The following is a 22,816-nucleotide window of genomic DNA, read 5'->3' on the forward strand; positions in this document are numbered from 1 at the left end:
TGACCCACCAACAGGGACGGATAGAGAGACTGCCTCCATGTTAACCCTTTTTTTGTTATTTTATTGGCTCATTTAGGTTGGAGGTGCAGAATAACCAAAAAGAGCCGCAACCAATTCCTACCACTCAATACCATCTTTAACCTTTATTAACCAGTTCCCGACCCCCGCATGTACATATACGTCCACAATATGGCACGTACAGGCACATGGGCGTACATGTACGTCCCCGCCTTTCCCGGGTTCGGGGGGTCCGATCGGGACCCCCTCCGGTACATGCGACGGCCGGGAACGGTGTACGGGAGGTCCGGGAGGACGGGGCGGCTATTGATTTCCAGCCGTCCCCTCTCGATCTCCCTCGGCGAATCGGCTTCCACCTGAGCCCGCCCTGCCTGTGTAACTGTAAACACAGGCAGGGAGGAAGTGACGTTTTCTCCCCTCTGGCGGTCTTTTCGTCCGGTTCCAGAGGAGAGAAAACGTCTGTACTGTGAGTTGCACCAACAGCACACTGACACAGCACACATAGGCACATAACCCCCCCCGATCACCCCCCCAGCACCCCCAGATCACCCCCTGTCACAGTGTCACTGATTGCAGTGATCATTTATTTTCTGATCACTGCTTTTAGTGTCAGTGTGACAGAAAAAAGTGTCAGGGCAGTTAGGTTTAGGCCCCTTTAGGTCCAGGGTAGCCCCCTACCCCCCCCCAATAAAGGTTTAACCCCTAATTGCCCCTAGAGTTAACCCTTTCACCCCTATTGCCAGTGTCACTAAGCGATCGGTTTCTGATCGCTGTATTAGTGTCACTGTTGCCGCTAGGCAGTTCGTTTTTTTTTAGGTTCGCCGCCAGGTTTATATAGCGTTAGGTACCCCCATAAATAAAGGTTTTAACCCCTGATTGCCCCTAGAGTTAACCCTTTCACCACTGATCACTGTATAAGTGTCACTGGTGACGCGGTTAGCCAGTTAGTTATTTAGTTATTTTAGGTTCGCCACCAGGTTTTTAGAAAGCGTCAGGTACCCCCATATATTACCGAATAAAGGTTTTAACCCCCTGATTGCCCCCTAGTTAACCCTTTCACCAGTGATCACCGTATAAGTGTTACGGTTGACACTGGTTGGTTAGTTTGCTGTTTATAGCATCAGGGCACCCGCCGTATATAACCCAATAGGTTTAACCCCCTGATCACCCGGCGGGTGATATAAATTTAATTTTAGCGCCAGTCAGGGTCTGCGTCGCCCCAGGCAGCGTTAGGTTAGAGCCAGTACCGCTTAAACCCACTCGCTAAGCATACACCCCCCTTAGTGGTATAGGATCTGAACGGATCGATACCTGATCTGATCAGATCTATACTAGCGTACCCAGCAGTTTAGGGTACCCAAAAACGCATTGTTAGCGGAATCAGCCCAGATACCCGCTAGCACCTGCGTTTTCCCCCTCTGCCCAGCCCAACCCACCCAAGTGCAGTATCGATCGATCACTGTCACTTACAAAACACAAGACACATAACTGCAGCGTTCGCAGAGACAGGCCTGATCCCTGCGATCGCTTACAGTTTCTTTTTAAGCGTTTTCTACGTTTGCTTTCCTACAGATCAGGTGCTTTTTTTACCTGTGAATCCTTACCATTGTACCACTAAATTTAGAGCCCCAAATGGCAAAGCGGATGTACAATGATAAGCAGGCCTTGGAGTTCATGTGCATGTCAGATAGTGAAGAGGAGGAGGTCACGCATTTCACAGATTCTGGCTCAGAATACGAACCCGTTTACGACAGCGGCTCCATGTCAGATAGCTCGCACGACGAAGTTGAGGTCCCTGCTAAGGCCAGGCGTACCCGATCCCGTTCTGATGTTGTTGAGCAGCAAGAACCGCAGGACCCTTGTATGGAGCAGAGATCCAGTACTAGCGCCGCTATTCCTTCTGGTGGATTGGCAAGCACCAGCGGCCTAGTACACCCTGGTCGTTTATCCAGCACTGCAGTAACACTTGGTGACGTGGCGAGTCCCATAAGTGCAGTTCAAGCTGGCGAGGTGGCAAGCACAAGTAGTGTCCCGCTGCCACCAAGAAGAAGACAGAGACAGGCCCGTCGTGCCCATAGTTCCCTTCCTGCAGAATTCGCCTATCCTGATTGGGTCCCCACCACTTCTACAGCACCTGTACTTCCCCCATTCACTGGCCAACCCGGTATTCAGGTGAATACAGCGAATTTTATGGCACTTGATTTTTATTCGCTGTATTTCACGGAAGATCTCTATAGATCTATTGTGGACCAGACTAATTTATATGCTGGTACCTACATCGCCGCTAACCCCCAGTCTCGCCTTGCCAAACAATGGAAACCTCTCGAGGTTTCCGAATTTAAGACCTTTCTGGGCCTTACCCTCAACATGGGCATACACAAATTTCCGTCATTGTGGATGTATTGGTCCACACATCCAATTGACCATATGCCCGTGTTCTCTGCTCACATGGCCAGGAAACGATACGAGGCGATCCTGCGGTTCCTGCATTTCAGTGACAATGCACTTTGTCGTCCGCGTGGAGACCCTGAATTTGACCGGCTCTACAAAATCCGGCCCCTCGTAAACCATTTCAACGAACGTTATGCAGCCTTGTTTAATCCCCAGCAGGTTGTTTGCGTTGATGAGTCCCTGGTTAAATTTGCTGGCCGCTTGTCTTTCAAACAGTACCTTCCCAGCAAGCGTTCCAGATACGGGGTCAAGCTCTATAAGCTTTGTGACAGGGCCACAGGCTACATGGAGCTTTAGGGTTTACGAGGGAAAAGATAGTCAGGTAGAGCCGGAAGAATGCCCAGATTACATGGGGAGCGCTGGCAAGATCGTTTGGGACTTGGTGTCACCCTTATTCGGAAAGGGGTACCACTTATACGTGGACAATTTTTACAGTAGCGCGCCACTTTTTAGCCACTTATTTGATCAACAGATTGGAGCATGTGGCACCGTGCGACCTAATCGCCGGGGCTTTCCCCAGCGGCTTGTAGATGCCCGTATTAGGCCGGGGGCGAGAGCCTCCTGCAGATGTAAAAATTTGCTCGCTGTGAAGTGGCGGGACAATAGGAATGTTTTCGTTCTTACCACCCTTCACGCAGACACGACAGTCCAAATTCGTACGGCGACTGGTGTTGTGGAGAAACCCCTCTGTGTCCACGAATATAACCTTAATATGGGAGGGGTGGACCTCAACGACCAGTTAATGGCTCCGTATCATATTGCCCGTAAGACGAGACGCTGGTACAAAAAAGTGTCTCTATTTATTTCAATTGACTCTACTGAATGCTCATGTCTTATACAGAGCTTCAGGACGGAATGAATCCTTCCTTCAATTCCAGAGGGATATCATCACAGAACTCCTGTATCCAGGCGGTATTGTACCTCACCAGCCCCTACCAAATGCAGTAAGCCGACTGCATGAGAGGCATTTTTCTTATGTCCTTGAGAGTACCCCTACCCAACGAGCCCCCCAAAGAAAATGTCGTGTCTGTACCAAGCGCGGATTTAGGCGTGACACCCGTTATTTTTGTCCCAAATGTCCTGGCAATCCTGGTCTTTGTGTTGGTAAATGTTTTGAACGCTTCCACACACACGTTAATTATTAGTGTAGGGTGAAACATTTCACAGGCTAGGCACACTTACACAGGGTCTCCCAAGATGCCATCGCATTTTGAGAGACCCAAACCTGGAACCGAAAAGTTGAAGTTACAGTTCACAGTTACAAAAAAAAGTGTTAAAAAAAAAAAAAAAAAGTAAAAAATAAAAACACACAAAAAAATATAAAATAAAAAAACCAAAAATAGTTGTCGTTTTATTGTTCTCTCCCTCTCTATTCTCTCTCTATTGTTCTGCTCTTTTTTACTGTATTCTATTCTGCAAAGTTTTATTGTTGTTATGTTTTTTCATGCTTGCTTTTCCGGTATGTAATTTATTTTACTGTTTTCAGGTACGCCATTCAGCTGTTGCGCGGACTTATTTATCTTGACAGCAACAGCGTTTGCTCCCACGATATATAAAGCCGCGACTCCAGTGCTGTAGGAGGTGATTTCACCACCACAGTTAAAAAAAGAGCATATATGCCGAAGCATGGGGGCAGCAGGGGCGGAGGAGCGATTTTGCTCCTAATGCCGCGTACATACGGTTGACATTCCTACGGAGGCTTTCCCGTGGAAAAGTCTGACCATGTGTACACGGCATAGAAAAGTCCGACTGTGTGTACGCGGCATAGAAAAGTCCGACCGTACGCGGCATAACTTTTTTGCGGGAGGATGACCCCATGCTTCGGCATATATATATATTAGGCACAGGTTGCATTAAAAAATGTTTTATTTTTTACTATGTTTTTTTATAGGTATTTGCTTTGCAGGTATGGTATGATCTTACTGTTATACTGGAATGTTACTTTGTTTTAATGTTAACCATCATTTGCTTAGCAGGTACGCCATTCAGTTGCAGTGCGGATTTATTTAGCGTGACAGCAACAGCGTTTGCTCCCACGATATATAAAGCCGCGACTCCAATGCTGTAGGAGGTGATTTCACCACTACAGTTCAAAAAAGAGCATATATGCCGGAGCATGGGGGCATTAGGGGCGGAGGAGCGATTTTGCTCCTAATGCCGCGTACATACGGTTGACATTCCTACGGAGGCTTTCCTGTGGAAAAGTCTGACCATGTGTACACGGCATAGAAAAGTCCGACCGTGTGTACGCGGCATAGAAAAGTCCGACCGTACGCGGCATAACTTTTTTGCGGGAGGATGCCCCCATGCTTCGGCATATATAAATGGTGCATGTATGCCCATCATTAGAAGTGGGTGGATGAAGGGAGGTATTCTAATGGTGGGCATACCCACCGATCAATCTTTTTTTCGTTCAGCCAACAGGCTGCATGGAAAAAAAAAGATTACAATACATGTCCAACAAGAACCATCAACGTACTGGACGTTGCTGGACTTTGAATGGTTATACCAGAATGATGCCTGCGGGTTTAGGCATCATCTTGGTATCATTCTTTTCAGCCAGCGGTCGGCTTTCATGTAAAAGCAGTCCTAGCGGCTAATTAGCCTCTAGACTGCTTTTACATTCAGTGGGAGGGAATGTCCCCCCCCCAGATATAAACGGCGCCATTGAGAATATGGGAAAGCATTTTATCACACCGATCTTGGTGTGGTCAGATGCTTTGAGGGCAGAGGAAAGATCTAGGGTCTAATAGACCCCATTTAAAAAAAAAAAAAGAGTACCTGTCACTAACTATTGCTATCATAAGGGATATTTACATTCCCTGAGATAACAATAAAAATGGTAAAAAAATAAATAAATGGAAGGAACAGTTAACAAATAAAATAAAAAAAGCAAAATAAATATATAAAAAAATAAAAAAAAGCATCCCTGTCCCCCCCTGCTCTTGCGCAAAGGCGAACGCAAGCGTCGGTCTGGAGTCATATGTAAACAGCAATTGCACCATGCATGTGAGGTATCACCGCGAAGGGCAGATCGAGGGCAGTCATTTTAGCAGTAGACCTACTCTGTAAATCTAATGTGGTAACCTGTAAAGGCTTTTAAAGGCTTTTAAAAATGTATGTAGTTTGTCGCCACTGCGCGTTTGTGCGCAATTTTAAAGTATGTCGTGTTTGGTATCCATGTACTCGGCCTAAGATCATAATTTTTATTTCATCAATAATTTGGGCAATATAGTGTGTTTTAGTGCTTTAAAATAAAAAAAGTGTATTTTTTCCCCAAAAAATGCGTTTGAAAAAACGCTGCGCAAATACTGTATGGAAATTTTTTTTGCAACACCCACCATTTTAATCTGTAGGGCCTTTGCTTTAAAAAAATATATAATGTTTGGGGGTTCAACTTAACTTTCTTGCAAAAAAATAATATGTTTTTATGTAAACAAACAGTGTCAGAAAGGGCTTTTTCTTCAATTGGTTAGAAGAGTGGGTGATGTGTGACATAAGCTTCTAATTGTTGTGCATAAAACGCCAGGACAATTCAAAACCCCCCCAAATGACCCCATTTTGGAAAGTAGACACCCCAAGCTATTTGCTGAGAGGCATCTTAAGTCCATGGAATATTTTAGATTTTGACCCAAGTTGCGGGAAATATAAATATATATATATATATATATATATATTTTTTTTTTGCGCAAAGTGGTCACTAAATGATATATTGCTCAAACATGCCATGGGCATATGTGGAATTACACCCCAAAATACATTCTGCTGCTTCTCCTGAGTACGGGAATACCACATGTGTGAGACTTTTTGGGAGCCTAGCCGCATACGGGACCCCAAAAAACAATCACCGCCTTCAGGCTTTCTAAGGGTGTAAATTTTTGATTTCACTCCTCACTACCTATCACAGTTTCGGAGGCCATGGAATGCCAAAATAGCACAAAAAAAACCCAAATGTTTCGGTACAACATTGCATGACCGTGCAATTACCAGTTAAAGCAGCGTATTGCCAAATTGTAAAAACACCTTGGGTCTTTAGACAGCGTATTGGTCCGGGGCTTAAGTGGTTAAAGGATAATATAGATTTGGTTGGCCAGATGGACAGCTACCATCATCTGAGTAGTGCACCCTTGATCTGAGACCAGCAATCGGGACCTTTGATTTAAGACCAATTGGTAATAGTGGACCTTTGAGCTGAGACCAGCAGTTAGTAGTATTGGACCTTTGAGTAGGGATGAGCTTCGTGTTCGAGTCGAACCCATGTTCGTCTCGAACATCGTATGTTCGACCGTTCGTCGAAATACGAAAATGTTATGGGTCGTTCGCGCAAAAATTTGAGTGGCGTGTCACGACCCATAATGCACTGCGGCTTCGCAGTGCATTGCTGGCTGATGATTGGCCAAGCATGCACTATGACCCGCATGCTTGGCCAATCACAGCTTGCAAAAAACGGAGAGCCATGATTGGCCAAAGCCAGGGTGGTTTGGCCAATTGTGGCTCAGGGGTTTAGTACACGCCCCACACTATAAAAGGCCGCCTGCAGAGAGTGTAATTTTTTCTAGCTAGATAGAGCAGGCAGGCTAGTCAGTTAAAGTTACAGTGTGTAGAGGATGTATATACATCCCAGGTGTTGTACATATATTTATACGCTGTATAGTTTAGCTAGATTCGCTCTTCCTAATTTACTGGCAGGCAGGTGATTGTGCTAGCTGCAGTATTCTCACGTGGTGTATTGTCTGTGTCCTCTGCAGTGTACACCATAAAGCTACTTGGTGTGCACTGCCCGTGTCCTCTGCAGTTTGCACCTAAAGCTACTTGGTGTGTACTGCCCGTGTCCTCTGCAGTTTGCACCTTAAGCTACGTAGTGTGTACTGCCCGTGTCCTCTGCAGTTTGCACCTAAAGCTACTTGGTGTGCACTGCCCGTGTCCTCTGCAGATTGCACCTAAAGCTACTTGGTGCGCATGGCCCGTGTCCTCTGCAGTTTGCACCTAAAGCTACTCGGTGTGCACTGCCCATGTCCTCTGCAGTTTGCACCTAAAGTTACTTGGTATGCACTGCCCGTGTCCTCTGCGGATTGCATCTAAAGCTACGTAGTGTGTACTGCCTGTGTCCTCTGCAGTGTGCACCACAAGCTACGTGGTGTGTGTACTGCCTTTGTCCTCTGCAATTTGCACCTAAAGCTACGAGGTGTGTGTACTGACTTTGTCCTCTACAGGCCATTAGTATGTCTGGAAGGACAACAAGGAGAGGCAGAGAGTCACGAGGGCAAGCAGGCTCTGCGTCTAGAGGCAACAGTGCTGGTCGTGGACATGGTGCATCTTCATCAGCACGTGGCTGTTAGACACACTCGTCCTTGTTTTCGGCAGGTGGCCGTGTTGAGCCGCAACATGCCGAATACTTGGTAGAGTGGATGACCAAGCCGTCCTCTCTCACCCAGGCTCAGGCTACTTTGTCTGGCAAAGCAGCTGCCGACGCAGCCTCTTCCCTCTGCTCAATGGCATCAGTCACTCCTTTCCTAGCCCCACCTTGTCCTCCTGAGGAGTCCCCCGAACTGTTTGACCACAGTGTTGGGTACATGCTGCATGAGGATGCGCAGCGTTTTGAAGGCTCTGATGATGGTACACAGCTAGAGGAAGGCAGTAACGTGAGCCCAGAGAGAGGGGGTGCCCAAGAAGGACAGCAATCTGGCAGTCATGTTCCCCCAGCTGCAGCATACTGCCAGGTTTTCTACAGTGATGAGGAGGGAGGGGATGATGAAATCACTGACTCTACGTGGGTGCCTGATAGGAGAGAGGAGGAGGAGGAGGCACAGGCACATCTCCAACGAGGCAGGATGCCCTCCAGGGGCCAGCTTAAGGGCAGCACACCGACTGCATCACAACGTAGAGCTACGCATGTGCAGGGCGCTGCTGTGTCTCAGTATTATTCCAAAAGTTCTTTGGTGTGGGCCTTTTTTGAGAAGAGTGCATCAGATCGCACCTCTGCTATTTGCAACATATGTCTCAAGCGTATCTCGCATCGCCAAAACATCACCCGCTTGGGCACCACATGCTTGACCAGACATATGTCGACCTGCCATGCAGTTCGTTGGCAAGCGTACATCAAAGACCCACACCAAAGAACAAAGCTGACCTCCCCTTGCCCCTCATCAGCTGGGATCTCCTACCCCACTAGACCCTCAGTCCTCTCTGAAGCCTGCACTGATAGGACTGAAGGTGTAGAAGTAGGTGTGTCACAGCCTAGTACATGCAGGCAATCTACTATCGGTACACCGATGGCAGATTGTACCAGACAAATTTCCCTGCCCCAGATGCTGCAGCGCCGAAAGAAGTTCTCTCCCAGCCATCCACATGCCCAGCGGTTGAATGCTAGCTTAGCTAAATTGCTAGCACTTCAACTGCTGCCTTTTCAGTTGGTAGATTCTGCCCCCTTCCGTGAGTTTGTGGAATGTGCGGTACCTCAGTGGCAAGTTCCCAAACGCCACTTTTTCTCATGGAAGGCGATTCCGGCTCTTTACCGGCATGTGGAAGGCAATGTCCATGCCTCGCTGGACAGGGCGGTCAGTGGTAAGGTGAATATTACCGCTGATTCATGGTCCAGAAGGCATGGACAGGGACGTTACCTATCTTTCATGGCACATTGGGTGACTCTGCTGGCAGCTGGGAAGGACGCAGGACAAGGTACAGTAGTGTTGGAGGTTGTTCCGCCACAACGCCTCCAAAACACTACTACTGGTTGTGACACACCTCTCTCCTCCACCCCCTCCTCTTCTTCTTCCTCTGTGGCCTCTTCATGTGCTGATGTGTCCTCGGAACCAGCGGTGCTCCGTAGGCGTTCAAGGGACTACGCAGGTACGCAGGCAAAGAGATTCCATGCGGTGCTTGAGCTGGTGTGCTTGGGAGACAGGAGCCACACTGGGGCAGAGGTTCTGTCAGCTCTGCAAAGGCAGGCTCAGAGATGGTTGACGCCACGCCAGCTTAAGCCAGGAATAGTGGTTTGCAACAATGGCACATCCTCCTCTCCGCCCTGCGACAGGGACAACTGACCCATGTGCCCTGTTTTGCTCATGTCCTTAATTTGGTGGTGCAGCGGTTCTTGGGCAGGTACCCGGGCTTACAGGATGTCCTGAAGCAGGCCAGGAAAGTCTGTGTGCATTTACGATGGTCATATAATGCCAGTGCTTGGTTGGAAGACCTCCAAAGGCAATACAACCTGCCCAAGAACCGCCTAATCTGTGACATGCCCACCAGGTAGAACTCTACGTTAGCCATGCTGCAGCGGCTGCACACACAGCAGAGGGCCATCAATGAGTATCTGTGCCAATATGGCAGCAGAACTGGGTCAGGGGAGCTTGTTTTCTTCCCCACGCCAGTGGGCCTTGATCAGGGATGCATGCACTGTCCTGTCACCATTTGAGGAGGCCACGAGGATGGTGAGCAGTGACAGTGTATGCATCAGTGAGACTGTCCCTCTTATTCACATGTTGGAGCACACGTTACGTGGAATAATGGACAGGGCCCTTGAGGCAGAACAGAGGGAGGAAGAGGAGGACTTCCTTACCTCTCAAGGCCCCCTTTATCCAGACAGTGTTCCTGCTTGCCCACCTAGAACACAGGATGAGGAGGAGGAGGATTGTGTCAGCATGGAGGTGGAGCCTAGCACTCAGCATCAACAGCAGTCTTCAAGGGATCAATTACAGTCCCAAGGAACCCATGGACTTGTACGTGGCTGTGATGAGGTGGCTGCGGATCATGTCGTCCTCAGTGACCCAGAGGACTCCACACCGAATGCCTCAGCAAACCTACGCTGCATGGCCTCCCTGATCCTGCAAAGCCTGCGGAAGGATCCTCGTATTCGTGCTATCAAGGAGAGGGATCATTACTGGCTGGCAACTCTCCTTGATCCACGTTACAAGAATAAGGTTGCGGAGCTTATCATGCCGGCGCAGAGGGAGCAGAAGATGAAACATCTTCAGGAGGCCTTGCAGAAAGGTCTGTGCAATGCGTTCCCAGAGACTGGGGGGTTACAAAATCCAGGTCCTGGACAACGTGTTGCTGAGGCTTCGGTCAGTCACAGAAGGAGCGGCGGAGAAGGTGGCCGTCTGACCGATGCGTTCAGACAATTTTTTTAGCCGCAGCATTTCGTAGAAGTGACCTTTTGAGTTAAGATCAGAAATTGTTAGTCATGGACCTTTCAGCTGAGACCAGATATTAGCGGACATGCACTTTTGAGTTGAGACCCGCAGTTGGTATAAGTAGACCTTTGAGCTGAAGCAGCCATTAGTAGTAGTCGCCCTTTGATTTGAAACCAGCAGTTGGCAGAAGCTGACCTATGAGCTGAGACCAGCAATTGGTAGAAGTGGACCTTTGATTTGAGACCAGAAACTGATTAAGCAGAATTCTTCTTCAGTATTAGCTTACCCTTTAGAGAAGGTATCTAAGAAGCTTGCAGTGGACCTCCCTTATTTATATACTCTCCAGGCAGCAGGTCTGAGAGGTAAGGACCCCTGGACTCACCTCCTCCCCAGATAGCAGGTCTGGGAGGTAAGGACCCCTGGACTCACCTCCTCCCCAGATAGCATGTTCGGGAGGTAAGGACCCCTGGACTCACCTCCTCCCCAGATAGCAGGTTCGAGAAGTAAGGACCCCTGGACTCACCTCCTCCACAGATGGCAGGTCTGGGAGGTAAGGACCCCTGGACTCACCTCCTCCCCAGATAGCAGGTCTGGGAGGTAAGGACCCCTGGACTCACCTCCTCCCCAGATAGCAGGTCTGGGAGGTAAGGACCCCTGGACTCACCTCCTCCCCAGATAGCAGGTTCGGGAAGTAAGGACCCCTGGACTCACCTCCTCCCCAGATAGCAGGTTCGGGAAGTAAGGACCCCTGGACTCACCTCCTCCCCAGATAGCAGGTCTGGGAGGTAAGGACCCCTGGACACACCTCCTCCCCAGATAGCAGGTTCGGGAAGTAAGGACCCCTGGACTCACCTCCTCCCCAGATAGCTGGTTCGGGAGGTAAGGACCCCTGGACTCACTTCCTCCCCAGATAGTAGGTTCGGGAGGCAAGGACTAGGGTTGTCCCGATACCACTTTTTTAGGACCGAGTACAAGTACCGATACTTTTTATCAAGTACTCGCCGATACCGATTACCGGTACTTTTTTAAAATCTCATGTGACAGTGGCACATGTGTCAGTAGTTTTTTTTATTTTTTTTACAATTTTACAATATTTTTTTATTTTATTTTTTTTTAACATTTTTTACAATGCTTTATTTTTTTAAGGGGGTGGGGGGGGGCAGTGTCAGTGTGTTTTTTATTACATTTTTTACAATTCATTTTTTTATTATATATTGCAATTCCTTTTTTATTTTATTTTTTATCAGCCCTGTTGGGGGGCTTTGGTGAGATATCAGGGGTCCTGATATCTCCCCTCTGAGACTAGGAAAGGGACTAAGGACACAGATTCCCCAGTCCCTTTTATCATCAGCTTCAGCTGCGCTGAAAATGAAAGGAGAGAAGACAGCGGCTTCTCTCCATTCATAAACTGAAACATCGTAAACAGGTTACAATGTTTCAGTTATATGAATGTACAGAGTCAGTGATCACTGGCTCTGTACATTTGGAAAAGGTAGGAGCCGGGTTTACCGGCTCCTACCTCCGCTCTCCATCCTGACAGATCGAGGGGGGGTGGAGGAGGAGAACGGAGGGGGGACACGGTGGGAGGACACAGCAGCAGGACGGAGGGGGACATGACGGCAGCATGGGGGGACACGGCGGCAGAATGGAGGGAGGACACAGCAGCAGGACGGAGGGGGACATGACGGCAGCATGGGGGGACACAGCGGCAGCAGGACGGAGGGAGGACACGGCAGCAGGACGGAGGGAGGACACGGCAGCAGGACGGAGGGAGGACACGGCAGCAGGACGGAGGGGGACATGACGGCAGCATGGGGGGACACGGTGGCAGCACGGAGGGAGGACACAGCAGCAGGACGGAGGGGGACATTACGGCAGCATGGGGGGACACGGTGGCAGCACGGAGGGAGGACACGGCAGCAGGACGGAGGGGGACATGACGGCAGCATGGGGGGACACAGCGGCAGCAGGACGGAGGGAGGACACGGCAGCAGGACGGAGGGAGGACACGGCAGCAGGACGGAGGGAGGACACGGCAGCAGGACGGAGGGGGACATGACGGCAGCATGGGGGGACACGGTGGCAGCACGGAGGGAGGACACAGCAGCAGGACGGAGGGGGACATGACGGCAGCATGGGGGGACACGGTGGCAGCACGGAGGGAGGACACAGCAGCAGGACGGAGGGGGACATGACGGCAGAATGGGGGGACACGGAGGCAGGACCTGGCGACAACAGGATGGAGGGAGGACACGGCAGCAGGACGGAGGGGGACATGACGGCAGCATGGGGGGACACGGCGGCAGCACGGAGGGAGGACACAGCAGCAGGACGGAAGGGGACATGATGGCAGCATGGGGGGACACGGCGGCAGCAGGACGGAGGGAGGACCCGGCGGCAGCAGGACGGAGGGAGGACACGGCAGCAGGACGGAGGGGGACATGACGGCAGCATGGGGGGACACGGCAGCAGGAGGGGGGGACACGGCGGCAGCACGGAAGGGGGGACACGGCAGCAGGACGGAGGGGGACATGACGGCAGCATGGGGGGATGCGGCGGTAGCACAGAGGGAGGACACGGCAGCAGGACGGAGGGAGGACACAGCAGCAGGACGGAGGGGGACATGAAAGCAGCATGGGGGACAGGGCGGTAGCATGGAGGGGGGACACGGCAGCAGGGCGGAGGGGGACATAACGGCAGCATGGGGGGACATGGCGGCAGCACGGAGGGAGGACACGGCAGGAGGACGGAGGGAGGACACGGCAGCAGGACGGAGGAGGACATGACAGCAGCATGGGGGGACACGGCGGTAGCATGGAGGGGGACATGGAGGGGTACAGCAGCAGAATGGAGGGGGAATGGAGGAGAATATGAGGACAGTCAGCGGTGATCTGTGCTTGTAACTCCCCCACAGCACTGATCACCCTGACTGTCCAGGTATCGGGTGAAGCATCGGAGCATTTGCCTGAGTACAAGTACTCGAGCAAATGCTCGGGATCTTTCTCGAAACCGATACTGGTATCGAGACAACCCTAGCAAAGACCCCAGGACTCCCCAGATAGCAGGTCTGGGAGGCAAAGGAACTTCCAACACTACCCCCTCTCTGGGCAAAGTCTGGGGAGAAAAAAACACCAATCTAGGACAATATATCTAGAGTCGGACAATATATCTGTGCAAATACTGTGCGAGATAAAAAGTTGCCGCCATTGTATTCTCTAGGGTCTCTGCTAAAAATAAATGTATAGGCCCGGATTCAGATACATTTTCGTATCTATCGGCGGACATAGCGTATCTCAGATACACTACGCCGCCGTAACTTAGGGTGCAAGTTCCGTATTCAGAAAGAACTTACTCCCTAAGTTACGGCGGCATTGTGTAAATGTGTCGGCATAAGCCCGCCTAATTCAAAGGTGGATGATGTGGGCGTGTTTTATTTAAATTACTTGTGACCCCACGTAATTGACGTTTTCTTATGAACGGCGCATGCGCCGTCCGTGAACGTTTTCCAAGTGCGCATGCTCCAAATTACACCGCAAACTGTCAATGCTTTCGACGTGAGCGTAACTTACGTACAGCCCTATTCGCGAACGACTTACGCAAACGACATAAAATACGACGCTGTTCGTTCCTTTCCGACATCCATACCTAATATGACTTACCCGTGCTTTATGAGGGGTAACTTTACGCCGGAAAAAGCCTTACGTAAACGACGTCAAAAAATGCGCCGGGCGGACGTAGGTTTCTGAATCGGCGTATCTACCTAATTTGCATATTCGACGCGGAAGTCTAGGGAAGCGCCCCTAGCGGCCAGCGTAAATATTGCACCCTAAGATACGACGACGTAGGAGACTTACGCCGCTCGTATCTAGGCAACATTGAGGCGTATCTGATTCTATGAATCAGACGCCGAGATGCGACGGCCTGCACTCAGAGTTACGACGGCGTATCTGGAGATACGCCGTCGTAACTGCTTTCTGAATCCGGGCCATAGTGTTTGGGGGTTCTGTGTAATTTTCGAGCAAAAAAAAATGATGATTTTTACATGTAGGAGCGAAGTGTCAGAATTCGGTTACATAGTTACATAGTTACATAGTTAGTCAGGTTGAAAAAAGACACAAGTCCATCCAGTTCAACCACAAAAAACAAAATAAAAAAACACAGTAAAATCCTATACACCCAACTTCATACCCACAGTTGATCCAGAGGAAGGCAAAAAACCCCAGCGGAGCATGATCCAATTTGCTACAGCAGGGGAAAAAATTCCTTCCTGATCCCCCGAGAGGCAATCGGATTTACCCTGGATCAACTTTACCTACAAATCTTAGTACTCAGTTATATTCTGTACATTTAGGAAAGAATCCAGACCTTTCTTAAAGCAATCTACTGATCTGGCCAGAACCACCTCTGGAGGGAGTCTGTTCCACATTTTCACAGCTCTTACTGTGAAAAAACCTTTCCGTATTTGGAGGTGAAATCTCTTTTCCTCTAGACGTAAAGAGTGCCCCCTTGTCCTCAGTGATGACCGTAAAGTGAATAACTCAACACCAAGTTCACTGTATGGACCTCTTATATATTTGTACATGTTGATCATATCCCCCCTTATTCTCCTCTTCTCAAGAGTGAATAAATGTAGTTCCTCTAATCTTTCCTCATAGCTGAGCTCCTCCATGCCTCTTATCAGTTTGGTTGCCCTTCTCTGCACTTTCTCCAGTTCTCCTATATCCTTTTTGAGAACTGGTGCCCAAAACTGAACTGCATATTCCAGATGAGGTCTTACTAATGATTTGTACAGGGGCAAAATTATATCTCTGTCTCTGGAGTCCATACCTCTCTTAATACAAGAAAGGACTTTGCTCGCTTTGGAAACCGCAGCTTGGCATTGCATGCCATTATTGAGCTTATGATCAACTAAAACCCCCAGATCCTTCTCCACTACAGACCCCCCCAGTTGTACTCCCCCTGTTAAACTACACTCTGGCTCATGGCTGGGGCCCTGCATGTATAATGGAGAAATGTGATGTCACTAAGCTGTCTATGTTGTCTGGCAGGGGTGCCTGGAGTACAAGAGTGGCTGAACAAAAGCGAGGAATTCTGGGAAGGTATGTATTTTTGCTTTAAAATGTATATTTTATTATAACTAGTAGTGCTAACTCAATCTCTCTCTCTGTATTGGCGTGTTGTGACCCTCTGATCAGCAGAAATCAGGTCGGGGGAGGGGGGACCTGAGCTGTGGGGTTGATCGGTCTTTACTGCATTGCATGATGGGAAAATTGGGAAATTGGGACATTTAGGTGACTAACCTGTATTGATTCACTGCATTGGAGAAAACTGAGATCTCTGACCTGTGTATGTTGTCTGGCAGGGCTTCAAAGACCACAAGACTATTTGAAAGACGCCGGAGGTTTCTGGAAAAGTACGTACAAATTCAAGATGTATATTTCATTCTGTTCAGCCCCCCCGCCCCCCATACACCCCCTCCCCGTACACCCCCTCCCCGTACACCTCCCGTACACCCCCTCCCCGTACACCCCCCGTACACCCCCTCCCTGTACACCCACCGTACACCCCCTCCCTGTACACCTCCCGTACACCCCCGTACACCCCCTCCCCGTACACCCCCTCCCTGTACACCCCCGTACACCCCCTCCCCGTACACCCCCCGTACACCCCCTCCCTGTACACCCACCGTACACCCCCTCCCTGTACACCCCCCGTACACCCCCTCCTCGTACACCTCCCGTAACCCCCTCCCCGTACACCCCCTCCCTGTACACCCCCCGTACACCCCCTCCCTGTACACCCCCCGTACACCCCCTCCCTGTACACCCCCTCTCTGTACACCCACCATAGAGCAGAGCAATTTTTACATTTCAATTTAGCAATAACTTTGTCATTGTATGAGATAAAGTAACACATACCGTATATACTCGAGTATAAGCCAAGGTTTTTAAGCACATTTTTTGTGCTGAAAATGTCCCCCTCGGCTTATACTCAAGTCACCTTTTTGTGCCTGATCTCTCGGATTTGGGGACCCGGTACCAGCCAGCCGTAGGTCCCCTGGACGCCGACCATGGCACACATGTAGTCAGGCCCCCGTACACCCCCTCACACCCCCTCCCCGTACACCCCCCGTACACCCCCATACACCCCCTCCCCATACACCCCCTCCCTGTACACCCCCTCCCCGTACACCCCCTCCCCGTACACCTCCCGTACACCCCCTCCCCGTACACCCCCGTACACTGGGCTTTGAAGCCCAACTGGGCAGAGGGACTCCCTATAAGGGAGTGAGAGGATTTGCCCGCTCAACCAGCCCCGTCAGTCCTTCGCCTCTCTTTTTAGAGACCGCGTGGTCAAAATGCGTGCATGTTAACCCAATTTCGAGTGCGTGTAAGTGTGGTGGTTTTTGTGGGAGGGGGGTGGGTGTACTAAGCGCAGGCTTACCTCGCATAGCACACCCACCGGGAGCCGGGCTGAGACCACCAAACTTAATTCACATGTAGCCGAGACCGGGATCCGAACCCCTAGCTGCAGAGGTGAATGGCTTGTCAGCGCAGTGCCAATCGCGTTGAGCCACCGCAGCTCCCTCGGGAATTATTTTTTATCTTAATTTCTCTTTATTATTTTCCATTTTCTTTTCTTTTAAAAAAATGTGTTTGGTTACATACAGGTGATACATTTTTATACATGTTTATAAACAAACTTACAATTTGTGAATTGAGTGAGTTAGAATATCCCCTCCCTACCTTCTCCGGGGGGAACGTGCAAAGGGGCGGCTGTAAAAAGACGGCCTGTTAGAGATTGGGAGCCGCGCTGCGGCCGTACAAAGTCGTACGGCCGTCAGCAAGTGGTTAAAGGAGATAAAATAAGAGGGAAAAAGGAAAAAGAAAGTCCAAAGGACATATCAAGAAGCCAAGCCAGGAGCAAAACAGAACAGGGAACCCTTGATTTCTCTTTGTCGTTAGTCTCTGGATGTAGAAAAATGTAACGATATCTAAGGTGAGGGGATTTTCGGACCCCATATAGGGGTTATCTGTCCAAAGGGAATCCCATTTCTCTTAGCCAAGGCCCCCACACTCTTCTAAATCTCTTATAGTTTCCTTGTTTAATAAAGGCCACCCTCTCGCACCAGATCAAAGCATTAATGGTTTTCGAACCAGTTCTCAACAGTTGGAGGAGCATGCGCTTGCCATCTCTGTGCTATTAACTTCCGGGCTTGGAATAGGCACCTAAGTACACTTTCCAAAGCTCCTTCAGAGATTCTATGGTCTTCCATACCTCCTAACAGGCAGGTTCTAACTTCCGGCTCTAAAGAGGTCTTGAAGATTTTATTAATCCTATTTATCACTTCCGTCCAATATCTAAAAAGCTTGGGGCATCTCCAGAACATATGAATAAGGTCCCCTGGTGTGTTACACCTGGGGCATTTATCACTCTGGTTCCAACCTAATAAAAACATTTTTTTAGGGGTATAATAAACCCGGTGCAGTAGAAATATGTGGGACAGTCTCTGTGCTGGAGCGATTGACACCAATGTCCCTCTATGTAAAATCTCGTTCCACTGCTCCGAGGTTAATAACCCAATGTCTTTTTCCCATCTTTCTCGGCTCTTGGAGGCCCCATTTTGACTTATGGCTTTAGTGCCCAGTTTATCATATAGTTCAGAGATTTGTCCTTTCGTGATATTAGTTTGGATCATTTTAAGAAGATTCCATTGGAATTCTGATGTGATTTGGCCTGGGCAAAATCCTGATCGTGTGTACAAGGCATTACTTTGTATCTGAACATCTGAACGACGTTTATAAACAATGTTACTTTGCATCTCTCTATCTCCGGTCTGATCAAAATTTATGAACAATGTTACTTTGTATTTCTCTCCTTCCTGCGTAATATTTATAAACTATTAGGTAGATTCACAAAGAGTTAGGCCGGCTTATCTACAGATAAGCCGACCTAACTCTGAATCTAAGCCGGCCTATGTTTAAGTGTATTCTCAAACAGAGATACACTTAAACATTTCTAAGATAGGCTGGCTTGCGCCGTTCTATCTTAGGTTGCAATGTTTCTTTTGTCACTGCTAGATGGCGCTTCCATTGCGGCCGGCCTAGATTATGTAAATGAGGGGATACGCCGATTCACAACGATTTACGAGCGTACGCCGGGCCTACACCGTCGAGTTACGTCGTTTCCGTAAGGGATAGGCCACCTAAATTTAGAGCTATGCTCTAGTGGACTAACTATTGTTAAGTATGGCCGCCGTTCCCGCCGCGAGGTTCGAATTTTTTGCGTCGTTTGCGTAAGTCGTCCGCGAATCGGGAGTTACGTCGTTTACATCCGTGTCGAAATCAATAGGCCCGTACGGCGAACTTAGCCGCAATGCGCCCTGGGAAATGTAGTCGCCCGGCGCATGCGCAGTACGCAAGAACGTCGAAAAACGTGAGGTCAAGCCTCATTTCCATAGTACACGCCCCCAAACAAGTCATTTGAATTAGGCTCGCTTATGCCCGATCGTTTTAGGCTACGCCGCCGAAAATTAACAGGTAAGTGGTTTGTGAATCACTACTAGCCTAAAAAATTTACGGCGGTGTAGCCTAAAAAGACTAGGCTAGGCCAACCTAATTTTAGGCCATTGTATGTGAATCTACCTATATGGGCTAGATTCAGGTAAACTTACGACGGGCGTATCAGTAGATATGCCGTCGTAAGTCCGAATCCGCGCCGTCGTATCTTTAAGCGTATGCACCAGAGTGTCTACCTATAATCTGTATGGCAGTCCCAGTGTGTGAAAAGGGGGTGGAGATTTCATTGTTCTTTGATTGATGATTAGCTTGTAAACTGTATATAACTAGCAGAATGCTGCCATTAAAGTGTGTCTCTTCCAGCATTAAGCTTTGGCTCATGTATGGATTATTCAGCGATTCCAGGAATATTTCTACTCGTGGAATATTGGGTGATTTTCTTTTATCAGAGAAGAAGGGAATGCTTGACGGGGATATTTTCTACTACCGTCACAACTGGTTGGCAGCAGCGGGATTTTCCCTTCTACTTTCCTTTACACCAGGATTCCAAGCAGACACTGGGAACAGTGAATGGAAGGCTGGTACACCCGGCTTAAAAGAAATACACTGAAAGAACTACTGGAAGTTTGTGGAAGGATTGCTAGCAACAAAACCAGCCAACAAGGTAATGAGAGAGAAGCTAGCATGGTTCGGTCCGAACCCAACGGCGGATGTGGTGCTGAAAGTGATGGACCTGTTAGCGAAGAAGGCTAAACAAATAAGAGACGCAGAGCTCCAGTTAAAACTGGCAGCAGTCCAACAAGCAGCCGCACATTCTCCAAACAGTGAGTACAGCACAGCAGACACAAGGAAGATTCCGTTTAGCGCTTTTAAAGCTTTTGATGAAAAAGACTGTGAAATTGATAACTACCTGGCAGATTTTGAGCGACAATGTAACCTGCACCGAATAGCTAGAGGAGAGTGGGTTTCAATATTGTCAGGCAAACTGTCAGGCAAAGCTTCTGATGCTTTCCGGACCGTGCCAGAGCAGGAGATCCATAGCTAGGCCAGGGTTAAAGAAGTGCTCCTGGCTCGTTATGCAGTAACCCCAGAGTCCTACCGACAGAAGTTCAGGGACTCACGCAAAACCACGAAAGACTCTTACGTGGAATGGGCATGCCAGTTATCCTCGGCTTGGGATCCCCAGGAGCTGGGTCAGGAAGAACCATTGGGCACCCTTTACGAAGCCCTCATGGTACAATCTGTTATTACGGACAACAGGAAACACCATTGTCAGCTGGTCATGGGTAACGGAAAAACCGCCCGGGGATTAAGAGACAGCCGGGTGGGCGACAGCCATGAGCCGGAGGGGCCCTGGAGGGAGCTGGGCAGAAAGAGGCACGCCAGCTACCCTCCAAGAAGAAGAGGTCCTGGAAGCCGTATAACAAGCTGACCTGGGAGGAGAAGAAGCGACTGGAGGAGAGGGAGTCGCAGCAGGCGTCCAAGATGCAGGCCGAGATGTTCGCCAAGGGCCAACCAATGGCCCCTTACAACACCACCAAGTTCCTGCAGAAGGACTTTTCCGAGACCTACGAGAAGTACCACGTGGAGAGCCTGCAGGACATGAGCAAGCAGGAGCTGATCCGTGAGTACATGGAGCTGGAGAAGTGCATAAGCCGCATGGAGGAGGAGAACAACCTCCTGAGGTCACAGCAGGCCGACCCCCCCAGGCTCCATTAACAGGAGATGGAGCTGGAGAAGCTCAAAGAGGAGAACCGGCGTCTGCGGAGGGAGCAGGTGGTGGCTGACCCTATGGGGCACTGATCCCTCCCCCCAGACTCTGAGCACCAGTGCTACAGCATTTCAACAAATATACATTTTTCTTTTTTTTATGAATCTCCTGTGATTGTCACTTCAGAGCCATAACCTGCCCCCTCCCATAGCGGGACACCTAGACGGCGGCGCACAGACCCATCCGCCGTCTTCACACTGACTTCTGGTGACTCTGCAGATCGCACAAAGACTTGGGGACTGACCGGCGTGTGATCTGACGACCCGGTGGCATACCTGAGTCGGAAGCTGTTGCCAAGGGAGGTCAGTTACCCCACCATTGACAAAGAGTGTTTGGCCTTGGTATGGGCACTCAAAAAGCTCACACCTTACCTTTATGGCCGGGCTTTCACCCTCATCACCGATCACAACCCCTTGGTGTGGCTTAACCGGGTTTCAGGGGACAACGCCCGTTTGCTACGCTGGAGCTTGGCCTTACAGCCCTATGACTTTGCGATTCATTATCGCCCAGGCAAGCAAAACGGGAATGCCAATGGATTGTCACGCCAAACGGAGTTAACCTCGGACTAAAAGCTCTGAACCCGTCAACCCTACTGGACCAGGAAAGGTCCAACCGAGTTGCCGGAGCAGGGAGAAAAAGGGGGGCCATTGTGAGCTTTGGCTCATGTATGGATTATTCGGCGATTCCAGGAATATTTCTACTCGTGGAATATTGGGTGATTTTCTTTTATCAGAGAAGAAGGGAATGCTTGACGGGGATATTTTCTACTACCGTCACATTTAGTAATTAGCCTTAGTGTGTGATTAGGGGGGTGGATATCTCATTGTTGCTTTAATGCCTTGTACTGTATAAAAAGCTGAGAAGAAACCATTAAAGTATGACATTTGGAACAAGTACAGAGCTGCGTGTCTCGTCTTGATTCTGGGGAATTGATATGGATCGGGTCCTGTGGGTTGGAGTGTCGATAAGCTGTCTTGGATAGGATAAAAAGGTCGTAAACGGTGGTGACCGTTACAATTGGTGGCTAGCAGCGGGATAATTCCATCGCTTAAAGGACAGCTACAAGGACTACTGGAGAACCGTGGCAGACCAGCCAGCAACCATAAGAAGATGAACGTGATCACAGAACTTGTCCAAATGGATGGAGCGGAAAAACTCAACTTAACAGACAGGACCCCGGAGGAGGCAAGCTTTGATCGGGCTGTCAAACTAAGACTGGCACACTATGGTCCTAACCCTCCAATGGAGATCATAGACCGAGTTATAGCTGCTGTGGACGCAAATTGGCTACGGCAAAGAGGTTCTGCAGCAGCAGAAGTCACAGCAGCACCAACTGAAAGGAGAAAGATACATTTTGCTGCTTTTAAGAACTTCATTGAAACTGAAGGGGAGATTGATGGGTACCTTGCTGATTTTGAGCGGCAATGTGCCCTACACCGGGTGCCCACAGAGGAATGGGTTACCATTTTGTCTGGGAAATTGTCGAGCCAGTGAAGCGTTCAGGGCCATCCCAGACAAGGATATTATGAACTATGGACTGGTAAAAGAAGCACTTTTGGCCAGGTATGCCGTCACACCGGAGGCATACCGGACGCGGTTCCGAGAGACGAGCAAGCAGACTGGAGACTCAAATACCGAGTCGGCATGCTGCCTACACCGCACAGCATCCCACTGGGTCGATGGATGCCAAGCAGAATCCGGGGAAGAGGTGCTGCAGGTGTTCCTGCTGGAGCACTTCTTTGACAAACTGTCCCGGGAAGTCAGAGTGGGTCCGGGACAGAAACCCTTTCTCCTGCTGTGCATTTATTTTATTTTTTCTTCAATAAAAACCTTTGTACAAGAAACCCTTTCTCCTTGTCTGAAGCAGCTCGCCTGGCGGACGAATACACAGACGCCCGCAAACTGGATAACTCTGTGGTCAAGAC

The 22,816-nt window shown here is 49.5% G+C and overlaps 1 protein-coding gene across 3 annotated transcripts in view; it reads left to right on the forward strand.

Annotated features, from left to right (window-relative positions):
- The window catches only part of LOC120924702, a 60,476-nt gene that overhangs the window by 14,089 nt on the left and 23,571 nt on the right, over window positions 1-22,816 (forward strand). For 2 of the 3 annotated variants that reach the window (XM_040335716.1, XM_040335714.1), the window contains 2 exons: window positions 15,650-15,700; window positions 15,964-16,014. In XM_040335716.1, the coding sequence (XP_040191650.1) occupies window positions 15,650-15,700; window positions 15,964-16,014 (102 nt within the window). The remainder of the gene's footprint in view (window positions 1-15,649; window positions 15,701-15,963; window positions 16,015-22,816) is intronic. The other variant, XM_040335715.1, reaches the window with a different exon arrangement.

Source organism: Rana temporaria, chromosome 1 (assembly GCF_905171775.1).
Source record: "Rana temporaria chromosome 1, aRanTem1.1, whole genome shotgun sequence".
NCBI classification, from domain to species: domain Eukaryota; kingdom Metazoa; phylum Chordata; class Amphibia; order Anura; family Ranidae; genus Rana; species Rana temporaria.